This window comes from Phasianus colchicus, chromosome 6 (genome assembly GCF_987193195.1).
Source record: "Phasianus colchicus chromosome 6, bPhaCol1.hap1.1, whole genome shotgun sequence".
NCBI classification, from domain to species: Eukaryota; Metazoa; Chordata; class Aves; order Galliformes; family Phasianidae; genus Phasianus; species Phasianus colchicus.
In genome coordinates this window covers 23,007,876-23,033,234 of record NC_143441.1, presented here as the reverse complement: position 1 = coordinate 23,033,234, position 25,359 = coordinate 23,007,876, and the positions used below count along the sequence as shown (strand labels likewise).

General features: G+C 39.6%; 1 protein-coding gene across 6 annotated transcripts in view; it reads right to left on the bottom strand.

The window, feature by feature from the left end:
* RAPGEF5 (Rap guanine nucleotide exchange factor 5) overlaps positions 1-25,359 on the bottom strand; it is a 152,373-nt gene that overhangs the window by 30,053 nt on the left and 96,961 nt on the right. For all 6 annotated transcript variants that reach the window (XM_090142681.1, XM_090142682.1, XM_031590087.2 and 3 more), the window contains 5 exons: positions 5,169-5,247; positions 4,052-4,196; positions 2,719-2,816; positions 2,041-2,071; positions 1,022-1,100 (listed from right to left, as the gene is read on the bottom strand). In XM_090142681.1, coding sequence (XP_089998807.1) covers positions 1,022-1,100; positions 2,041-2,071; positions 2,719-2,816; positions 4,052-4,196; positions 5,169-5,247 — 432 coding nt within the window. The remainder of the gene's footprint in view (positions 1-1,021; positions 1,101-2,040; positions 2,072-2,718; positions 2,817-4,051; positions 4,197-5,168; positions 5,248-25,359) is intronic.

Sequence of the window (25,359 nt, the reverse complement as noted above, 5' to 3'; positions counted from 1 at the left end):
TCAGTCCCAGCACATCCCATGGCTCATGCTCGCAAGAAGAGAGAGAACAGCAATTTATGACCTTGCTGAGTCCAGTCTTTCCCGTCTCCATGGCCATTCAGTCTGTGCCCTCTCTTGTATCTGAACACTTTTCATGAGCTGTGTCAGACTTTTTTAAAAAGAAAAACGAGTGTGGGGGTTTTCATCCAGAAATGACATTTCAGAAGCAGCCTCGTCAGCCTAAACCCCAAATAAATTTCAGGCACGAAAGAGGCTATCTATCTACCAGCAGTACATAATGTAAGGAGAGACATGTCACTACAGGAGCTCAGTTCTTATTGTGTCACAAATGAGCACTAAAAATACCCTGACTCAGCCTGAACTTCTGAAGTTTCATTCCCACCAAGAAAGGAAGATAATACTGCATAAAGGGCTTCCCGGGAGGAAGCCCTTCTGCCTATCCTCTGCTTGCGTGCATGTTATTCTCCTCTCTGCCTCCTTCCTCTCGCAGGCACTACAGCAGGGTGAGAGCTTCACTTTACCATTGCTTTAGCAGCAATGAAGGGAAAAATGAAATAGTTGACGTTAAAGCATAGTGACGTCTCACCCGCTACATGGAAATGTTTTTGTGGAGACAACCTACGCAGGTTCTCAGAGTTAGCAGATCCTGTCCCACTTAACCTGACAGGTGCATTCACCTCTCGCACCCAGGATCTAGGTCAGGAGACTATTCCTGCCCTGTGTTACAGTTTCCAACTCTGATGGATAGGCTGTGAGCCCCACAGCTCTGTCAGGGACCACAGAGGAACTGGGCAGGTGGAAAGCCTGAGATGTCACTCCACTGCTGAGTGCCTGAAAAGCAGGAGGCAGACAAGTAATCTTCACACAGGCAAATCTCTCTTCTTTCAGGGCCCCAGGGTCCTGTTCAGAAGCTGTATGCCTGGAAGAAGACTGTACCTTAACAGGCAGCTCTCACTAAAAAGGTTACCCTGACATTTAAAATACTGTGCTAGGCTTTTTCCCATTCTTAAGTTATACTTACTTTCTTCTGCTTCATTCATGGTTCCTCTGTGCTGCAGCCAGTTCTCCTTTAGACTGAACTGGTGGAAAAAGGTTTTGTTCTGCAAGGGAGTGGGAGAGGAAAAAAAAAACACAACAATGACTGTCTGCATTCCTTCCCTTTACAGTGCAGCAGTTGATAAAATACAGCATTCAGTGCATAGATCTGGCTAAAAAGGTTGCAGTATAGGAAATTCACCCACCCTTCCTGCATCAGTAAGCTGGAAGTTGCCTAACTTAATAACGGTAAAGGTGGGAATTTCTGAGGAAGTGAGACATGCCTATACCAAACAGCAGCCACACCTCAAGGTTCTTTGTAGTTACGTGCAGAGGTCATTTCTTACGTACTTTTCTCATACACATTTCCTATGCACCAATTGGCCTATTTAGCAATTTCACTACAATCTCATGTTCTGCCTCCTGTATTTCCACTGTAACATTTTAAGCCTTTTACATGCTTCAGCCCAGATACTTCAGTAGGTCAGCAGTTCAGCCCTGCACAATTCATATGTCAATATTCTCTAGTAGCACCTTTTCCTTCTGCTTAAATAGACAAATCCATGTTCCTCTTTCTTTCTCTCTTTCTCTGCCCTGTCACAACAAATTCCCCTTTACTTTGGCTGCTTGACACCTGCAGTTGATGTCTGTGCTCAGACTGGTTTGCCCAGGTTTTCTGCATCTATCCAGCCAGGTGGGACGAGCTCCCAAGACTCTGTTATTCAAAACATTCAAGAGTGACATCTCAGGATGCGTTGTTAAAATGATAATACTGTCACAGCCACTGCAGGTTAGTTCACACAAGTGATATCCAGGTGACACTGCCAGAAAAAAAAAATGTCCTTAAGCAATGTTGCAGGTCTAGCCTCACTGATGTATCCTGTCATGTTTTTGGTCACCCGTCACTTCCAATTGAAATGCCAAGAAAAGAGGTGAAAGTGGAGAGAAAGGAAGAAAGAAAGTTTGTAAGTTAGCTAGCAATGAACAAAACAAGGTTTGTGTTACCTTTCGGTGTGGTGAATATTCATCCACAGTGCTGAAACGAAAAGGAAAATTCTAATTATTCTTTCAATCCAAACCTTAGAAAGTTTCAGCAATCTAAAAAAAAAAAAATTACACAGTCTCCACAGAATGGCTGTAGAGATCCTTCAGTGAAAGCTGAGGTCATTTGGCTCAACCACAAAACTTTCCTGGGAGTCACAAAGTCAGTATAAGAAAAAAAAATGCTGCCAGTCTGGGAGTCCTGGAGAATGCCGATACCAGTGGCAGCCAATGTCCTTCCAGTTCCCAAATGGACAAACCATAGAAATAAATTCAATTTGCTGGAAAAATGTGCCAAGGGAATATCTTTTAAAAATACCATCAGATTAATAAAATAATAACCCTGACATAACCATTGAGAAATAGATTTGCTTCTCAATACTGCACAAGAGAGAGAGATAAAATGCATCATCTGAAATCAGAGACTGCTGAGTGACATTTTGACAGTTTTTCCACAAAGTTCCACACCACCTGACAAACATCAGATAAGATGAAATAATCTGGCTCTATTTTAAAGATTAATTGTGAAAATGAATACAGTACTTGTATCACTCATCCCTCTATCTTTACTGAATTACAGCAAAATGACAACAATAATAAATTACACTAAGGAAAATGAGATCTGATCACAAGGATACTTACTGACGACGATGCATCCCAAGTATTTTCTGAAATTCTTTCAGCTCCTTCTCAAGAATGGGATATTCATACACATCATCTAACACATTCCGGTATATTGTCTACAAAGTAAAATAAATACTTTATGCAATCATCTGATAACTCAAACATAAATCTGAAGTATCCCAGCAATAGTTTAAATCAATCAGGCGGAAGCATACTGCAACAAATTTCATCATAATTCTTTTGCAAGATCCATGAGCAGAGAATGTCCTTGCTTATTTTTATAGGCTAGTCAATGCTCAGTTTGTCTAAGAAGAAACACTCTGTATCAACACCAAGTGAGTGAGCAAAATGTTGATGCTCATTAGTCTACAGAAAGATAAAATGGCACTCATGGCTGTTACACAAAATCTAAGTTAATTCAGGAGAATCCATTCTGAAGCTTGAGAACATAATACACCATCATTCCTCATCCAAAATGGTAAAAACAGGATTAATCTGATTTAGACTTTTAAAATGAATGTTCAACTTCAATTTTCCTCATATTTGCATACTTTTAAATTGAGTAATATCTCTCACAAACAACAACATACTCTTAATTTTAAGCCAATAAATAAATAAACCTTACTTCTTCTTTCTGGAGGAGGCATTTTCTGACTACCGTCAACTAGGAGTCTCAGCTAACTCTGGGAGACACCACCTCAGCTAAGAGGTAAGGCAAATGAATTGGCTTAGCTGGTTGAAATTGAGGGAAATATTTTTTCTATACTGTTCCAGAATCTGCACACAAATGTTACTCTTTTCCTTCCAAAAACATGGAGATCATATGCACTGGCTGAGTCATCAAGTTGTTTTAGCCCAATTAATACTCCGACATCTATGAATCTCAGCATAAATGATTCTGGATTATAAACCTATACGTTGCTTTTACACATATAACTTCAACCATCACTTATGTTACTACTGTTTTGTATCACACCAAATCCTCAAGCAGAAATATTGGGTGTACAAAAACTGGACAGCTACAAACCCTTATGGGCAGAAAGACAGGCACTGCATCAAGGTACATGCAACAGTATAACCTGGCTGGTGGCTAGAATGGTGGAAATTGGTGGCGCAATTTCCAGTACAGTACTACACAGCCTAGTACCAAAAAGCAAAAATCCTAAGGTCTCTGCTTTCATACACAGTATGTCCTCTTCCAAAAATTTTATATTATACACTTTATGTTATAGGTATCAAGGACAAAATTTAAATATGAAAAATGATGTTTTATAATTTTTGCTGTTGCAGCTTCTTAGACACTGTATACTAATTAAACAGCATTGAAATGCATCAGGAAGTGATTCAATACCTTTAAGAATTGTTTTAAATGCTCATCTTCGTGTAACCAATCTTTGTAGAGAGAAGTCCACTGAGACACCAAATGCAAGACCTTTCGTTTCCTGCAGGATACATCAGAGTCATCTTCTTTCCCTTGATGGTTCTTTGCACAATAAGTACAGTAAGTTAAGGAAAATAAATACTAAGAACTCATTGAAACTTTGAAATTCAGCAATGCATAATCATCTTGTTTGTTGTTTGGCAATGAAAGACTACTTTTTATTTTAAACATATATTTATCCTGTTTGAAGCTCTGGGAGTTTCATCAACTTTTTGGAATGAAATGCTCAGTAACATAAATGTTCATTCTCTCTGTCAACAGAACTTTTTTCCTTTCTAGATTAGAGAGAAAAGTCTATAAAAAGTAAAATCCATTTAAAAGGAATTATACAATGTTAAGTCATAACTTTCCTGAAGCTGGAACAAAACTTTGTCCTGCACAGACGCCAACATGAATGTCTGCATGAAAGAGGACAACACATGATTACAACAAGAAAAATATTGAGCAGAGGAAGTCAGTTTCTTTTTCCCTGTGCAAATTACACTCTAAGCTGAAATAACACTATTAAGAAAAAAAGAAAAGAATCAATTTCCACTATTGTCCTCTATTCACAAAGCAGAAACAGCAAATGACAGAAGATATTCACATTATACATCATTCCTGTCCCTTCGCTATTCTTTTTTTCAGTAGGTGAAATGACTTTCACAACAAAAAGAAAACAAAAAAAGTTGTTTCAATTCATAGCTCCAAGTTCATTCAAGCAACATTCTATAGCTTATAGAAATAATTGGAAATACAAAAACAGTTATATACTGTATCACATAACAAAAGGTGCAGACACTGTAAAATACCTATTCTTTACACATTCTGCAGTGAATTACACAGGTATTCTAAGAATTAACATTTATGTTCTGGAGAGGTTTTAACCTGATTTTAAACATTGTTTTGTAAAAGTTGAAAAGATTCATATAGCTTTAAACAAAAATGCATTTATAAGGTTTGCACTGCTGGTATGAGTTAAGCTTGACAATATACAAACCTAGGTGTCACTGTGTGATGGGTGTTAACACAACACTTAAAAGGATATTGCCTCAGAAGTGCCTGGCACAAGTCATCCGTTGTCATGAAGACTGTGTATGTGAGAAGGAAGTCATCCAGGAGAGTTTCTGCAGAGAAAGACAAAAAAAAAAAGTCTAAGGTACAATATATTTTTGAGAAGAGGAAGACAGTACCTACTGTTAGCATGCATAGCAAGAAAAAAGCCTAAAGAGTATATCACTGATTTGTCACACAGTTAATGATACATTCACACTGCAAAGATGAGATCCTTATTAACACACACGTTCTCAGTTCTCAATGAATAAACAAGCAGAACTATACACAAAATAAGCCACAGTTCAGGAATGAATATGAGTCCTTATCACAAACACCACATTCCAGTTGGCTCTTCTGGGTGGTTCCAGCTATTCAACATTTTCACCAGCAAATTGTTTCAGAATTTCAGAAGACAAATTTTTGTAATAGAAAACTGAGATTGCCATGTACTGTGGTAAACATCTAGGCACAGTATTTGAGAAGCAAAAACCAAGCATACTTAAATGTTTAGCTAATTAAGACTTGTGTGCATCGCTAATTGCTGGGATACTTTCTCTCTGGTTTACTTAATTACATTATTCAAAATTATTTTCCGTTCCTGACATTCCTGCACTTGGTTTCTATTGATATAACTAAAGGCACCTGCCAACAGAACACCTCTCCTGCAGCCGTAACACCTCAGGCTGTCAGGACAAGAGGCACTGCCAACTCAGACATCAGCATAGTTTTCCCATTCCTCATTCCCATGCCAGGCTAATTTTAGGGTTTATTCAAACCTTCACCATGCACACGAGGTGCAAGGAGGAAAGCCGAAAGAAAAACGTTTTTTACAAGATGAGAGCGTTCAGGGGAGTCTTGTGATGGCCTCCAACAACCCAACAGCACAGAGAGACAAGACCAAGCCAGACTTTTCCCAGAGGCATGCAACACAATGACAGAGGCAAACATCAGAGATTGCAACAAGGGAAAATTTGTCTTGATAAAAGAGACTTTTTTCCCCTATGAGGACACAGGTAGGCTGCAGAAGCTCCAGGACCAGGGTTATTCAGAGCCCGCCTGGGCAGGACCTGAGCTGCCTGGCCTAGGGAGCCTGCTCTGAGCAGAGATCACTGCCAACCCACGTTGGTTTGTAACTCACACAACTGTGCTTCCAATTTTAATTACTCATAAATTATGTGTGATGCAGGAATGAATTCATACTTCATTCACAAACAAAACAATCTTTAGGATGCAATTACTCTGTTTTACCAAGTAAGAACAGGAAAACAGATAACTGAAGTAATTCTGGTAACATATATTGACATGTAAGTATTTCTTTGAAGCACTGTAGAGCATAAACACCTTAGCAGTATTACTAGCTGTTACTAGTTAGCTGTTACTAGCAACCGTTACTAATTAAGTAGCGATTCATTGGTGGACTTACAGCTGCTAAGACTGAAGGACAAACTGCTCCTTGCAGGAGAAAAACAAGGTTGTGCCCTAATTTCCTATCCTGGTCTCCTCACTGTCCCTGATCTCATCCAGCTAGTGCCTGTGTACGTGTACACAACCGAGTGCATTCCAGAAGCTCTTCAGCCCAAGAGCGCAATTTCACAACAATTTATGCCCATTTCAGTCACTGCTACCTTTTTGTCTGTAAACTGACTTCAAAGATGAGGTGTAGAATGGCAATAAATTCAGCCATCTATCATTCAAAGCCAGATATCATGTGAATATCACATGGATGGATAGCTAATGATAACCCATCCTGTCAGCATGGGACTAAAAATACCTCCGCTGTCATTAACAAAAGAAAAGCAGCTGAATCAATGCCTTTTGCACAGTTGATCTAGAAAGACTCCTGATCTGAAGGGGCATAACTGAAGCCTCTTGCATTCACAAATAAAACAATTAAATTCTTTATATTTCACCAACATTGTTTTAAAACTGTGGAAAGTATTATCTTTGTATAAAAGGAACATTTTGTCTCCTAAATGAAAAAGATCTTGTGAACAGCTTGTTCTGTATCCAAAAGGTCAGCAGTTCATTCTGTTGCACATCTTTTGTTAGCTACAATGCAGCTATTAAAGTCGGAGGTTTCACAAATATTTATTTGGAAGCTACAGTTCTTGGAGACAATAACCACATCTAACCTCCTATCCCAGTTCTTGACCAAACTATGTGCAGTGGTGCTCATCAAGTCAAAGATCCAGTTATAACAGATTATTTCCACAGAAGCTTTCTATTCTTTTTAGGTGATATCTTAGTTTCAGCAACAGATAGCCATGCATTCAGAAAAGAGATGAAGTACTCGCTGAAAGAAAACTGTAAGGCTTCTCAATAAGCTTTTGCCATTGTTCAAAATACTGTGACTTCATCATACTAGCTGGTGTTAAAATATCAGTATATAAGTTTATTTTTAATACCTGATCATCTTTACCCATCATAGATACCTGATCATCAGGTGCCTATTTAAAATGCTTCCAGGACACCAAAGTATTGGAGTAGCAAGAAAGGCTGGGTTTGCTGTGACTTTTTTTTTTTTTTGCAGTAACTGTGCTACAAATATCACAAATATCACAATATTTTAAATTCTTTTAAAAAAACAGTAAAGATTAAATTTGTATTTCTTTTCCTTTTAAATGGAAAGGCTAAAAAGAAAAGTCCTTAAATACTGATTCGTGTAGCTTGCGTATGGGCTGGATCTCTACAAACTGCCTTTAAACTGGTTTAGAAATGTATACCCTAAAGGAATGTTTTGAAGAAAAAAGGTCTAGATTGTACATGTAGACCATTAATAGCATCAGTCATCTGTTAAATTGCTTTAACAAGTAAGCAATGAAAGTGCTTTTGCTAGATTAAATATCTACTGCCAAACATCATCTAAAGACTTTATGGTAATACTCATATTTTAAAATGTCTCTACCAACTTGCATGTACTTCCCCAAAGTAGTACTTATCACTGTAGTTCACTCCGTATTTTCTTCTCAAATGCACCATTAGTTATATAATTCCAGAATGGCTTTATATGCCACAACAAGGGGACAAAAACTGAGTATGAACTAATTCTTAAAAAATAGTTTGTCCAACACAAACAAATGCACGCTTCTCAAATGCTTTTGAAGATTCACAATTAACTCTTTCCTGGCCTCAATGTGTAAACACAGAGAAAGACTATGCATAAGACAATTTATTCACAGCATTTTACTCATTCTGGCTACAAATGGACTCTTACAGCAGTAAACTTCAATGAGTTAGAGCTTTAAGCATAGCAGATCTTAATAAGTATGAATAGAAGTTGTCTCAAGGTTTTCCTGTTTAGATTTGGTTGATTTAAGAGTTAAAGAAAAAAAAAAAAAAAGAAGGAAGGAATGGCGGGAAGAGGGGAGGGAGGAAGGAAGGAAAAGAATTGGAAAGAAAAAAAGAAAAAGAAAAAAAAGAAAAAAAAAGAGGAAAAAAAAGGCAATTCCAGTCATCATTAATTATTTACAATGCACCATATTGCCATATGGGATGAAGTACCTCAGCTTTTAAGTTTTATTGTTCTATGTCTCTGTTTCTGCATAAATTTGTGGCCACTTCCCCATTCTTCTTATAGAAAAAGTTTTTCTGGTGTTTATAGCATTCAAAGAGAATAAAAACACTGTAATGGTTGACAAAGAAAAAATGCTTCCTATGGAGGAAAAGTATTTCTTCATGCAGAAGACTGTGATGTTATTTTTTTAATTTCTCTTCTTCATGAATTTTTAATGTAATCATTTTCTCTTAGCCATCAATCTAATTTTTCTATACTCCGCACAGTTTTCCTTTATTTGGTTAAGCAATTATTACGAAGTACACAGTCAGCTTGCAGCTATGGAATATTTCATTCCAAAGACAATTTCAAGCATTTTAAACTTCATTAAGACATGCAACAGAAACAGCATGAATTCAATGGACTACTGCTCCTGCAGCTCTTCAGGGGCAGCCTTAGGCAGTAATCTCAGCACTGAATGTGTGCTGTCAGTATCATATCATAGGCATAAAAATAACAAAAAGGAAAGCATTGTGCTTCCTCATTATTAAATAATCAATTCACGTCAGCTTCTGATGAGACAGTTTCTCATGGGCTCACTCTTCACTCAGGTGAAATAAACATAGCATATATGTTTAGCATCGACACCAACTTCACTGGCAGCTGTTAGTACCACATTTCCAATCTTTCTGCAGTATACAGGTCCTTCTGCAACATGCATGCAGGGTGGGTGAGGAATGGAAAGAGCAGTATATAGACATGGGATGTTCCAGTGCATGAGGATTTCCCAGGGAACATTTGCATTTCCCAAGGAACATCTGCTTTCAGTCAGCAACTGGAGGAATCAGCAATGCGTCTACAAGAGAAGCTGTAGCTGAATCACATGGGCATGGTGATGGGAGACAATGGCAAAAATGGTGTGTTTGATTGGGAACACGGATTTGAAGTACCAGAAACAATAAATGATCATATATTCAAGTGAACACCAAGCTGCATATTACCATGTACTTCCAAAATCCAGAGAATTTCCCGCTGCTTTCCACGTGCCCACTTACCTAACCAGATCATACCCCTTTTCTCTGAGGGGGTAACTTTAAATACTTTGGAGTTTGTCCTCAACATGCGGGTATATCTTTACATATGCACAATTTTAAATGGCAGGAGTATAGAACGGGATTGTCACAGGGGTTTACACATTAAATTTTATTTCTCAGTGGTTAATCTACTCTCTCTTTCACAGTCTTCTTTAGGCAGGGTATTAATTACCAAGCCTTACAAAACAAATTAATAAACAGCTGTAGCCTGACACCTTCCGTTGTACATATTTAGCTAACCAGGACAGGCAGTATACTTTATGTCATTGCTGTGTTCAAAACCTGTGAGCTATTCTCAGATTCACTTAAACTAGCACAATGGTACAAGGCATCAGGGGAGCACTCTGACATTAATAATTTGTTACAGAAGTATGGAAAGAGACTTAAGCCAAAGGAAACGCTTCTGTTAAATGAAACAAAAGTTAAGTTATTTTTATTAAATTATTTTAAGAAATTTTTAGAAGTAAACATTCAGTTTGGCCAGCACATAGAATGAGTAAAGAAGGAAAATGAGCAGAGAAATATTCCAGTGCTACAAATGTTTACACTTAACTACTTATCAAACTGTATGTCCATATATTACTTACTAGTATGTATGTGCATCATTCTCTTTAGACCATCAAAGCTAGAACAATGCTGTATATATTTTTGCATTATACGTTCAATAGATCAAACTGTTCAGAGTACACCTATTGCTCAATTGCTAATATTAGACACCCCATCCAGCTTAGCCAGATATAACTGCTCCTAATACCAGCACTGAGTCATTAATCCCTTTATACCCACAAGAAGAGATAACTTGAACACAAAATCCAGTTTGTCCTGGATTTCTGATCACACTAAATCACTCAAAATAGTTTTTGTCTTGATGCTTCTCAAAGACTAACAGCAAAAATATAAAGGTTAAAACTAAGCCAAGTCAGTCTCCCCACTTCCATCACCAACCAATTGCCCAGATGACAAGAAACACTTATTTCCCCCTCACCTCTGACAAAAGCAATGTTTTGCATCCTATTCTTCTCACTCTATGGTGTGTCTGTTTCCATTTCTTTTCCATTCAATGCTTATTTAAATATTAAGAAAAAATAAATTTATGCAAAATAATCTGGCCAACAGGATTTCAATATTCAATTCATAATTTTTTTTCTTATGTGATTTATAAAATGTAGCTTCCTTTGTATAGAGGAGCATAAGAATACCGGTTCTGTGCATATGACTGTATTCCTGCTGATTGTCTACATCATATACTGTTAAGTGATAAGAGGATAATAATAGAAATCTGTTAAACTGTAAAGAAAAACTACTAATCTAGTTTCTTAGAAAATTCATTATCATTCTGAATCCAAACCTCTGACACTTTGCACTCTACAAATCTGGTGTGAATGGTTGTGCAAGAATGACAGAAAGATTTGAGGTTTTTTTAGATTTGTATTAAATCGGATTACACAAAAATATAGATAAAGCCTTTTTCCACTTTATGCAAAGTAGATGTTCAGCTTTCTCTGAGGATTTGCCAGGGGAGGCCAAATCTGGATGAAGAAGGAAAAAAAAAAAAAGCAGTTGTCATATACTCATATTGAGTATATATATATTGATATATATATAGGATATGACAAACAAAGTAGAAAGGTGAAGAACTTATTCATTGAACTAAAAATTTTACTCTTCAAACTATCTTCCCTCCAAACCAACGGAATCACTAAGTGCCCTTACTCTCAGTTTACCTGTTATTCTAATAAATGTATGATATAAGAGAAGATCATAAGATCTCCTTTGCCCTGAAGCATGTTCAAACCTGAGTATGAAGTATTTGGTGTGCGGGAGCTCCAGCAGCATGAACTGTGAATGGGAGTTACACACACATTTCTCAGACATCAACACAAACTCTTGTTTTGTGCAGGAATTAATTTCTTTGGTGCTCAGGGAGGGTGGGAGGGAGAAAGATGTGCTTTAGACAACATACAAAAAAAAAAACCCCAAAACTATAACCCTTCAGCTGTGCCATTTCTGATTTGCAGTTATGGCAAAGACAATGGTATGAACATATGGTTGGCTCCAGTCATCTCTTTATGTTAATGGATTAATCAGTGTAAGCCAGCATTGTGAATTTAAAAATTGCCAACAACTTCAAACGTGGCTCTTATTTGCATTCACTGTATCATCCTCACTTTGTAGAACCAGCCACATTCCTTTAGTATTTAGTGAGGCTCATCCCTGGAGTATATTTGAAAAACATTAAAAAGTTGGACTTAATAATGCTGATGTAGCTTGTGAATTTGAGACACATATCAGCAAGTTGTGGGATTTTTGTTGTTGTTAATTCTTTAAAAAAAATAACAGTAGATAGGGTTAGCAATACCGTAATGCTCAGAAACAGTTAAAACTTGCATTTCATTAAGCATAAAAGCAGCCCTATGAGATAGGGTTACAGCTGGGCAAACAGACAGATGAGATCCCTAAGCTTGAGTAAAATGGATGCTGATTGCTTACTGTTCTGTAGGGAATAGACACTTTTTTGCTATTTTGAATATGCACTTACCGACTTCAAATTAAACTAGATGAGAGCGACAGCAATGCATTTGCAAGTTTTCCTGCCTCTCAGCGCTGAAAGCTCTTAAGCTTGATAAATTCTTTGTCGCTCTTCCTACTCCTTTCCACAAAACGTGAAAAATTATAATCACACCTCAAGGCTGCTACACAGAGCCTTTTTGGTTCACATAATACTATGCAACGCTCTGAAACCTTTCAGCAATGCAAATGTCTGTCCAGTAGTTGTAGGCAGTAATCAGAAAACTGCTTGTTCTGCAGAAATGGAAAAGCGATTTGAGGGCAACTCCTTTCAAAGACAGAAGTTTCTCAATAATCTGTAATTCCACAGCAATTTACTAAAAATGTCAGGATGTCTCTGAGTACCGACAGTAAATGCAAACTGCTATCATTACTATCTGATCCAGCAAGATACCACTTGTATCAGAGAGGGTGCTGAGTGGTCCCAAATCCCCCCCCTTGCATTCATTCAGCAGATGGCACTGACACTCAGGACCTCACAGGATTAGCCCTTAATCCAAAATCAGATGCTCTGAAAATGCTATGCCACCACAGACACAGCATGAAGCAAAAACCAAAAATTATGCTGAAGAAGAAAGGTCAATAGAAAAAGGAACATCAATATATAATTTGCTACTAATGTATTAAAACAATTATAGTAGTTATGTCATCTAGCCACTGAAGCACCGAGAAATCAATGCAAAAGGAATAAAGAGCAAGACATTTATTTCTAGCATCAGGTTAGGAAAAGAAAATATAGAAGGGCAAGACATTTAACCTGTACAACCAGAATTTTTATTAGAGCACAAAAATCAGAAGTAGGAATAATTTCTAAGGTCATCTCCCAGTGTATTCTGGCAGTGTTTTAACATCTGCAGAATGAATCAAACACATTCTGTCTGGTAAGGTCAAAGATCCTCCTAAAGTTGCATTCCAGTTGCTGCCATCACACATATTGAAGCAGTTTCATATTTTGTTAAAAGGACAAAAAGCCTGAAACCACAGGCAGAGAGCAAATGTCAGACTTGTCTAGCTTTAATGAGGCACTAATTTTTTTATATAGACATCTGAAGCTTTTTTTTTTCTTTTTTTTTTTTTCCAGGTAGGATGGAGCAGTGATTAATGTGCAGCTATAATGGTCTGGGTTACTTGAAGTTATTGGACAAATCTACAATGCCTTATACACTTAAAAGTATTAGAAGCAGTGCCCATAGCTGTCAGCCTAAGACATTGCTGCTTTTTGTTGTTAAAAAAAAATGCCTTGACTACTGCAAGTAAAACACCCAAGCTTTCCATGCAGTGAATCTTCAATTGCAGAAAATTGAGATATTTAAAGGTATGTGCAAAGTACTTAGGGCAGCCTAGCAGCAGAAAGCAGCCAGTCCTTGCTCACATCAGGAATCTCCTGAAGTACTTCAGGGTAAAAAAAACAACACCATCTTCTCTTTCCATCGATTGTTTATAATAAGCCAGCCAGGCCAGGAGTGCCTGCAGCAACATGATGGAAGATAAAAGATTTAATGGTTCTCTTTCATCCTTCTGCCCGCAGCCAGCTGCCTGTGGGGCAGAGAAGATAGGCATGCAGCAGTAACAGCACAGCGTGCCCGCACAGCCCTCACTTGTGCTTCACCTCCAGCAGGCACACAGCCCATCACCCTGATCCCAAAAGTCAGACAAGCAACACAGCGCAATTTTCTTCTTTTTCTCTTCTTTCACCTGGACTTGTATCCCTGCCATCAACCCCACCTCCAGGCACCCAACAGGATGCAGTACTCTCCAGTCCAGATCCTCTATGCCACCATGCCAGGTGACACTGAGAGCTGTTATTGCTCCAGGGTGCAATGGGACCTTTCACTGCCTGTAAGCATCACTGCCCATCCCAGGCAGCACTCACCAGCAATGCAGTGAAGGGGCTCCACCACCTGCCCCTGCAAGCCCCGTCATATCAATGGGTGCACTGAGGCTCCCGTGCCTTCTCCCAGGTCCACTGGCTCAGTATGCACTTGAGTTTAAAGGGAATGCTAAAATTAGATGAGACATTTGACTTTCAGAAAGTTAATAGAAAGTAATATGCACTTAATCTAATATGTACTTTTCATCCATGCTGTCCAAAACTCATTGCGTTGAAAAAAAACAGGTTTCAAGTTCAACATGTCCTTCTGTTTGCTGAGCTGGAAAACCTTCTCTTGGGGAACAGTAACCTTCAGATCTGATATTCTATATAAATACATAAACACTGTCATCTCTTCTTGCCGATTCTTTATTTTTGATCTCCAACTTGAGATACTTTAAGAATACTTAAACTGCAGAGACATTTCTAAGAAGGAATCCAAATTTTCTGTTGCTAACCCCCATGCAATGTATACTAAAAAATGAATAATTTTAAACTCTTAATTACCAATATCTTCATAGGCAGAACATGTTAAAGTTACTGCCACTTAAATTTTTAAAGTAGTGCCTAATGACAGGCTCAAAAGTACACAGCATTTGGACAATATCCAGTCCAGTGGATTGCAGCGACAACCAGAATATAGTAACCACAGGATAAAGGCCAAATGACACCTAGAAATGCCATATCTCAAGCTCTGCAGGTCGGTGCAATGCCTTGGATTCGGTGTGCAGCATTATCCTCATAACCACTCCTAGCTGCTTTCCATACCAACTGGAGCACTACGTCCCTGGAGGGACAGAAATGTACAGATCTGCTCTGTGTATTTTGAAAAGTGTTTAGCAAGAAACTTTGATCCATTATTTTTCCCCTACAAAGAAGCAACGGGAAATTTCTTTGTGCTTCAGCCTGGGGAAGGAGATATAAGAAGAATCTTGTTTGCCCCTGGGACCCGAATTATCATAAATATGCTAAGCAGTGAGCTCCACAACATGTGGCACTAGAGCATGTGCTGCAAACAGCGCACATTTCTGCTGCCTGCCTTCCTCTCTCTCCCCAGCATGTTCCCATGGGTTCCCATGGATGAAAACCCACAGACGAGTATCAGAGCACCCAGAGGGGAGCTGTGTTTTGTCTCCCCATGTGGTGAATGGGCTCCAAAAAAAACCCTATACATGTCATGGTGGTGGTGGTTAAACACGTTGCATTAATTGTAGGCTTACTTACATACACTACAAACATGTGCCTAAATTGCATATGAACCTGAAATTGCACTTGGAATGCTGAGACACCCAAATCATTCCAGTGACTGGTTAACATGTAATTAAAGACAGCTTTTCTCCTTTGATCACTGACAATTACAATATAAGACAGCATGTTTTTCAAGAATATCTAACAACTTCAAACCAAAAGGTTTGTCAGTGCAACCTTGTCCTGACAGCAGAATGAAAAAGAAAGAAAAGATTCCTGCCTGTACTCCTTAAAGATCATACAGGGCTAAGACAAAAGACAGATGTTATCCATCATCCAGCTGCTTGTGAGCATCATAATACTTTCATGGCTGTTTTATTCCCAGCAGCAGAAAGGTGCTGCTGTGCAGCAACCTCTGGCTGCTTGCATATATGGTCATTGAGTGTTGCACTTTTAAAAAGAACATCTTTATTTCCATAAATTTCAAATAATTTGTCTCACTGGGGAGTTCAGCATTAGGTCTCTGACTCAGCTGTACCATAATTACTCAGGGATTTTATTTGATGGCTTTGCTTATTTCAGTTAAATAAATCTGGGATATTAAGCAATTACTGGATGAAAGCCCAGCAGGATCGTTTTCTAAAGGTAACTACTCAATTTTGTCATTATTTTAAAATTTGTTTTTGTGCTACTTCATTATTTAATTACAAAAACTACACTAAGAAAACAATTCTGGGATAAATACAACTTTGCACTTGGAAAAGAAAGAAAAGAGCTGTACTGTACCAGTCTTAACTAGGCCCTGTAACTTTCACGCATAACCTGTGAAACATCTAGCACAAGAGAGACAGTCTATACCTTGTAGAAATCGTTTGGTCAGTATCCTGCTTCATCCACCCTACCAGCTGCTCTCTGGACTTCCGTGGGGTACAGCAGAGTTTTTTTGGCTTAGATGCAAATTATGCCTTCCTGGGCTCAGGGACTGTATTTCACCAATACACACCTGGCAGTGATTAGCACTCAGTGCCACCTCCCATTTCTACAGCTCATCGATCCAAGGTATCATGCATGGGACACCAGAGCATTTGGCCTCCTGCCAATGAGCCAAAGCCATCAAATTTATCAAGTTAGATAGTAAACTCAATGTAAAGTCCCTTTTGCTTTCAAAATTCGAAACCCTTTTCAAATCAAACAGGCCAACAGTGGCACAGTTTCCACAACACCTTTACTACTATTATCAACATAATAAAGTTATCATCTTTTCCTTCAGAATTCCTTGTTTTCTCCTGTTCCTTATGGGAATACCATTCACAGAACTGAGCTGTCTGCCCAACTGCCTGCCAGCCTTGCTTTCCCTTGCCCCTGGAATTTTCAAATCTGTTGGCAAATTTCAACCAAGTTTGAGGCAGAGGCTGCAAATTCTCAAAGATACTGTGCTTCTACAAGTAATGAAAGTAAGTGCATGTGCAGTAATTTGCAGACGCACATTACTCTCTCCTTCAAGAAAAGGCTGCACATAAGCAAAGTTATGTTTCAGACATAAACCAGCTCAGCCAGAAGAGACAAAGCCAGAGAACCTCAAGCTGCTCCTGGTAGGACAGTTCCTTAGACCAAAATATACCATCTCCAATATTAGGACTAGCAGCATCACCAAGATATATTCCGTACTTAAAATTCTGCAAACTGTATCCTTAGCCAGTTCCTCTAACAAGGCATCTTGCTGCTGCTGTTCCCATCTCTGCTGCACCACACTGCTATGCAGTGTCCTGGCAGAGCACAGGGATTTTCTGGGCAGAGCACTGCCTCTTACTTTATGCTTGCACAGCACCAGCCAAGGGCTCTGTGCCTGCTGAATGCCCATATATACGAAAAATTACATCTTTCTGCATTTCTTTCTGTTCATTAAACTGCTTTGATTATTCAGTTGTTCATTGAGGCCAATTATAAAAATCTTGTTGTAATTTTTCCTTGTATAATTCCTAACTATTCTAGAGAAAATCAGCAATTATGTGATGACTATCTTCTACATTCACTGGCCCATGGGCACAGGCTGGTAGCCTATAGCTTCTTTCAGCTCACATACCAGTGAGTGTGCATTTAATTTTTAAGAAGAGTCCCTGTAGGAGAAGGTAGCAAGGCATTTTAAAGGAAGGCTCTGAGGATTACATATAACTCTTCAGCTGGCTAAGTACCTCCTATATAAGAGCATATATTTAAAGGCACTTTTCCAAATCGGCTTTTAGAAACACAACAGCAACTACAGCAAATATACAGGAGTCGAAATCAATTCTACTAGGAGCGGCTGTTTCAAAGACACAGCAGCCCACATCCCAAAAGGACAATGAAGTACAATATGCAAGCTCATTTAATCACTGTATCCAATTACATGCAGGAATAAATCATCGCACACATGCCTATGTCTGAATTTTAAAAAGTAAATAAATCATGAATAGTCACACCGAAAGCTGTGAGCCTCTGGATTCACAAATTAGCAGGGGAAGTGGGGCATTTGCTTCCCATTTGAAATGGAAATACCCCAAAACCACCAATACCACCTAATTATTTTAAGATAAATACAAAAGCTGTTATTTTTTTGTTCAGTTTGAGGCTTGAAAGCATAGATTGACATTCTCTGCAGTCAGACAAATACACTGGGAGTCTTCCAGATGATGTATTTCACTACCACTATACTATGTTGGTTGAACAATCTCAAAATGTTCTTCACAGTGAGACCCAGACAATCTACTGATCTGTAACTGTAGGCATACCAATTGCTTCTCTACCTCTGAAAATGTCAGCCCTAGAAGGAATAACTTTATGATTGTTCTAAGCTACAAGTTCTGCTTTATTTTGATAACCTGAAGCACCACTACAGCACACAAATGCGTTCGCTTCACACTAACTCTTTTCACAGATACTAGAAATCCACTAGCCATATGTTGACAAACACTGACCTCAATTGAGCTTGTACATGGCCTAATAAAGGCCTTCCCCAGCCTCTCTGCCCTGATCGATGCCCAGCATTCCCTTAAGGCACAGAGCTTTGGAAGAGAAGCAGGCTCTCCTGCTAACACTACAAATAATAGGACTTAGGGCAACAGCTCCCTCATTCCACACTTACATGACAGTACTTTCTAGGAGGAACTGAATTCTCACCATTTGTCAGGCAAACCCAATACAGCAGTTTCCCGGAAAACTAATGGCACTTTCATGTCTTTCAAAGCTTTTAGAAAACTGCTATTAAATATTTATTGCTCTTTGTAATCAAGTATATAGTTCTAACTTCCCAAATTGCATCTTACTAACCTGGATTCCCTGAACAGATTTGCAGTCCTTTAAACTGAGATGTTAAATCAAATGCCCTATGGCCCATCCGCATGTCAAAACCCTCAACTGAATATGAAGATCAGACTCATTAACACCAGCCGAATCTGCATGCACACATCAAAGAAAAAAGCAAAAACTGTTTGAAATATTTGCATAAGCTCCATAAGCAACTCATAAGATGTGCCAGAAGTTTTGCCTAGGGAGATGGGTCACTAGACTGAAGACTGTAAGAAAATTTGTTTTTCAACCAGTGACACCACACAGATCTCAGGAAAAATGCCTTTTTGCAGCTTTGCAACAGAAGTATTTGGGGGAGCACTGAAGATTTGGGGAACACCTGGGGAGTCTCCATGCAAAGTGCCCATTCCTCCTTAACCCTCCAAGGACCACGGCCCACAACCCAACAACTGCACATAGGTGCTTTGGGGCTTCTGTTTACCTCAAGCTTCGGGTGGGAAGAGGGCAGGGAAGGCAACTCGGAGCCTGCAGCACACAGCAGGATGGCAAGGAGATGGAGGAGCACAAGGAGAAGCTGTGGTCATCTTGAAAGGCTAAATATTTTTATTTACCATAACTGGGGGTTTCCATGCTTTGGGATATGTAAAACATCACTGCACACTTACTGCTGCTACAAGAGTTTGAAAGAAAATCCCATGACAACAGAATTCTGATAAATGCTGTTTGTTTGTGGCTGGTTCTTTTTGCTGTTGTTTGTTTGCTTGCTGCTTCCAGCTTGTGGCTGTGCATCCCGTATGCTGTACCAACCGCAACAACAAACAAAATCCCACAGACAAGGCTTGCATTGGGATGGGAAACAAATCCAACAGAGGCCTCATTATTGTATTGATGCTGGGGCTCTGATGTCATGGCTGGGAAAGAGCAAAAACAGTATCTGCATTTCTGTTTGTAGCTGCAGCATTTCCTAGAGACCGGTCACATAGCCCTAAATCCTAAGGAGTGCGTAGAGGTTATGGGAAAGCAGGCTGTTGGATCACTGAGGAGCAGGAGGAGGAAGAGGAGAAAATAGCATGGAAGGATGAAAGAAAGAAGAAAGAAACTGAAAAAGTAATTAGAATTTGAGGTGTACTGGCCTCCAGCCATCCTGGGTCAGATGGCATGATTTCTCCATAATTACACTTCTAATTTCTGCCAATTTGTATCTGCATCAAAACTCAAGTTCAAGCAAAGGAATAGAGTCACAGTTCATCCCAAGTGTTGTCATGAGAAAGTGTAAGCTTTACATTATTAGCTTCCATCAAAATGAGATCCATCAGAACTGCTACTTTATTTACATTGATCCATTTCTCCCATCCTGCCACCCTCCAATGTCTCTGTCCTCAGTGCCTTTGAAGACAAGGCAGAACATTTTCACTTCAGAGGCAGAGTACTATTTGGGGAAGATCCCACGCTGTTTCTGAGCTGAGACAAGGTCATCTCCCGATCTCAGTTCAGCTCTAGAGACACTGCGTGAGCTGCTGCAACAGAGACCACTCACACAGGTATTTTTCATCTTGTCTGAGAGATGGGACAAGCAATTTACTTCACTGCAGTAACTGATGCTATTCCAAAAAGCTTTCTGCCAGCAGCTGCCATAGTCCATGAGGGCTACTGACATGCTGTAAGAAACCTTCAGCCATCAGCGATGTGATTCTATTCCTATTCCAATCTGTGAAACACTTAAAACCGACTTAAAAAACATGAAGGATTGCCTCCAATGCCAACCATGCTGACTCTCCCAGAAAATGATACATAACCCAACAGATACCCAACTGTATCAAGCCTTCTCTTCTGAAAAAAAATGTAGCAATTTAAAGCCTGTCCGTGCATCAAGTGCAATCTGTAAACTCGTAATGTTTTTGGATTTATGCAAAGAGCATTCCAGTTGAATATTTACTTTTTAGACAGGCACCTGAGCTCTTGCAAAACTATTCCCACTACAACCATCTATTCCTATATCCAATAGCTGAGCTTCTGACTTGCTCACTGAAACCAAAATCCAGCAAGACCACGTTAACCACAACAGAATCCCAGCCAACCGCAACCAGCAAAGTGCAAATGTGGGTGTAAGTTGCTGTTGCCACAGATGCTCTTCCCCTTTTTTTAAAGTCAGACACGGTAGAGAAAGCAGCATCCACAGGCACAGCCAAGCTCCATTGCATGTGATAATCCAGAGCATGCTGCAAATTTTAGTAACAGAAGGCATGACAGGTAGCTTAGAAAGGTAACTATAATCACAGTTCGGCTGCAGTCAAAACCAGCTCTGCCCATGCTCATTAAAAGACTGAGGCTGCTACTTCTGTAACACCAGGAGACTGTCTGAGAGGAGGGCGTGCAAAGGAGTATTGTGGGGGAAGGAGGAATTAATAGCATGAGAGTAAATTTAGTTCACAGGGGGAAGAAAGCAGCTTTGAAGAACAGATTTCCTTCAGATTTTTCATCCAGAACCTCAAAGCACAGGTCCTCATTCTACAGTGGCTCCAGCTCCCACCCTGTGGGCGAGGAATGAACACGCTCTTTATATTCTTCAGAAATTGTGAATCTCACAAAAAAATCATTGTATTGTAGCAACACTGAGCACTGGAAACATTGCAATTCAGGCCCTGAAGACAGTGCATGATCTGTGTTCTTGGACTCAATGATGCAGCAAGTATTTCAAAATAGTTCTATGTTTTCAGCGTTCCTACATGAAAACTCTCCCACTGTGCAAACTTCTTTCCCCAGAAATCCTTCAGAGAACCATACCCACAAGTCACAACATAACAGAAAGCCAGCTTTTGGGAAGGAGTGCTTTGCTCTATTCTGCAAACAAGTTCGCTCCTTAGCAGCCACTGCAGAGTACTAACAGTACTAACACTAACAGTGTGACAGGAGTCATTAACAACAACCAGTCCCACTTAGGGCAGCAGGTGGTAACTGCAGTGCTGTGGAAGACAAATGAAAAAAAGGGAGTATTGCAGACAAGAGTCCAGTTCTTTTAGCAGTCTGCAGCAGCAAGAGGCTACAGATCAGGGTTTAATAGTGAAAAGTCTGAAGAAGGAAGGAAAGGAGGACAACACTTAGTGTAAGAATGGGTAAATACTGAGAAAAGATGTGATGAAGGGCACCGTGTGTATGCGAGGTCATATGTGAGGTTGAGAGTACCTAGAAAGTTGTGTTACCTTCACAGCAGGGCTGTCCTATCTGTTCATATATTTCACATTTCGATGTTTAAATCCACTGCTGTATGGAAATGGAGTGCAAGCTGACAGGAAGCCAATACAAGCACAGTTCAGACTCATTTCAGCATCTGGGTACCTTTCTGCATTATCCCCACATCAACGTTGACTTTCTTGGCTTTGATAATCCTACTACTGACTACATCATGACGCCATCTCTCCTGCTCCTGTTTTGCCCAGAGGATGAGGCTCCAATCCCCTTCAGCTGACAGAGTTTCAGCAAGCTGCTGGTGCTCCACATCACAGAAAGGAACAAATTTAACCTCACTCACTTTCTGCTCTTTGCTGAGTAGGAAATGCAGCCTACATGCGCATATAAGCACGCCACAGAGAAAGGAGGACAATGTTGCTCTATGCTCACTGCTCACTGTGTGCTCAATAGAGCTGAACTCTGCTCTGCATCTGCAAGATGCAACACAGGCTGCAATGGAAGGGATGTGGAACACTTCATCCCCAAATTTGCAGCTGTCAAACTTAGTAGACCTTCTGTACAGCATTTAAAGGCAGACAGGGACCCAACCCAAGTGGCTGGCATACTTCTAAGATGATAGCTCTGTTGTCAAGAAACATTTCATTGGTACCAACACAGCAGCAATTCACTTCTCATTTCTGTCCTTACAACCATCAGACTTGGGAAGACTTTATTTCTGCTAGATTTGATGCTGACCGGTCACACTGAAATGACTATAAGACTCAGACTAAGGATGAAATTAAGAGGCAACATCTATTACTCTCTCATCACTAAGCATAAGCACTTTCATTAACCAAAACCTTGTGAGAAGGTTTTATACTCCCTTTCATACTCACTTTTTGGCTTAACAACGCAAGACAACCAGCAATATTCAAAAGTACCATTCTGAAAAAAGTTCCAAAGGGATATTTCTCAAACATACAAACATGTCTCTCTATAATCTCAGTTACTTAATGCACATATTAACTTAAAGATACATTATGACCATACATTCTTCTACACATTTGAAATACTTACTCCACTGGTTTTGCAATTGATTCCTGTTATTCAGATTTCCCTTGACATTAGGGCAAAAGCTATCTTACAGAAAACTGACTGTAACTCTTTAGGATCACAATGGCCTTCCAGAAATCTTACCAAATTCCCAGTGTCACAACAACTTGTCTCACAGTTACTTCGTCTAAATGTTCACATAATCCAAGTGCATACTGCAGTACAACAAACTAACATATTCCACTACTTACAACTTCAAGTCCTTTTCACTATCAGAAGAAAATTATTGATTTTCACCCACTAGACCTGTACTTGCCAATTCCTTTCCACTTACATCATAAAGGTTATCAAAACAAATCACATTATCTATAATGCACATCTTCATAGCAACTAATTTCACACTGGTCTTTCATAATGTCTCCTCATCACTTTCTCACACAGCAAAATGTGATAACCAGTTGTAACGAACCACAGAATTATGGGAGAAAGACTGAGGAACTAAGAATGTTGTGATCTAATTGACTAATACTTGTTGGGTAGCTTTTTCCTCTACAAACTTGACTCAAAAACAAAGCACGAAAAATACCTGGGGCCCTAACACCTCCTGTCAAAGCTACTCTTGCACGAGGTATAAAATGTTTATTTATGGTGCCTGAGGTGTCAAGGTGCCAAAATGTGCCTACTTGCTCCTAGGCAAACTGAAACCATGGGCCTACTGGCTCATCCCATGGGGTGAGCTCACCTCGTGAGAAGTGTTTGAGGTGATGAACTGAAAAAATACCGCCAGTATCTTTGGAGAGAGCCCTGAGCACTGACACAACAGGACATTCGTGGTTCCTGTGCTGACTTCAGGAAACCTGCAGCAGGAACACCGGGTTCATGGGAACACAGCAGCACCTGCCCACAGCACCATGGACAGGACATATTCCTGGAGGAGCAGGGGACTGGCTTGTAGAGCTCCCCAGTCACTGGGTTCAATGGTGCAGCATCCAGGAGCAGCGTTTGTCATTCTCTGCCTTTCCAAGAAATTGCCCTAAACGAGTGCATGAGTGCAAAAACACCCACAAAACCTTCTCAGGCTCTGCATCCTCATTTCCCAGAAATAACTGTCTGAGCTCCTGCCAGGAGACAGCATCACAGACACATTCCGCTTGCTGGCATTTCCTATTAGCTTAGGCACCACAGTGTGTGACATGCTGTCTGTAGTGAATCCCAGACGTGGCACTCCTTCTGCAGCCTGATTCAGCTCACTAATGTGACAGAAAATAATCCCAGCAAAGGAAAAAAAACAGCTTCCTACTAAGATAGATAGATCTGCTTGGCACAAGGTCAAACCAAGTATATCAGGGGAGAAGGGCTACATGGTGCTGAACAGGAAGACCAATGGAGGATGTTGCCATCTCAGCAGAAGCCAGCGCCTTATCTCAACCTAACCCCAGGCTCCCACTCTCCTCGTGCCTACTCTAGGCACCATGGGGCCATTGGCAAAGCCATTCAGCACACTGCTACCAGCTGAGCAGCTAACTTGTGCAGCCATCCCAATTGAAGAAAACAGAGCCTTATCACACATACAATTTAGAACCTGATTAACCATTTGCAAACTGCAGCATGCTGCATGCAATGCATTGTCAGATCAAGGATCCTCACAAAACAAAATCAGGTCTTGGGCAACGTCCAACAGAGGATGCCCAGAGGAAGAAAAAAACAAAACAGACAAACACCAAGATGACTTTCTGTCTCCTTTATACCCTACTAACTTCCAATAATTGGCAGTGTAGATACTTCCCAAACTGGAAGTTACATCCACATCACTGCAGTGATGGAATTTTTGCCAGGATTACAGCCAATTTGTCTTTAAATCCTTCAAACTTTGGTTTCCACAAAATGCTCACAACATTGAGTCTCACTGTTTAGCTGTGCATTGTATATAACATATAATACATATTTTCTAGTTCTAAAACCAATAATGTTACTATGTTACAAAGCACTTCCTACATATAACAAACAATGAATAATCTTTCCACATACACTTTCCCCAGATAATTCATGGTCTTATAGACTGCATCATATGCCTTCTTTACAGATATTGCTTTCCTATGCTGAACAGCCCTAGACTATTTAGTCTCAAATCTATTTAATCTATACTTGTAATCAACCTTGTTGCCCTTTTCATGCTTTTTCTAGTTCATTTATAACCTTTCTGAGCCACACAGAAGGAACCATAGTATACATCTATATTACACAGTTATACAATAGCGTAACTATGGTTCTTGCTTATCTTCTTTCCTAACTGTCCCAAATATCATTTTCCTTTTTAATCAATGCTGAACAAAATTTTCCAAGAACTATTTACACCGTCTCCAAAGACCTAATTTCTGCATGATATTTGCTAATTCAGCATCTCCACTGAATATATATAACAAGGATTCATATTTCTCCATGTTAGAGAACTCATTACTTTGCA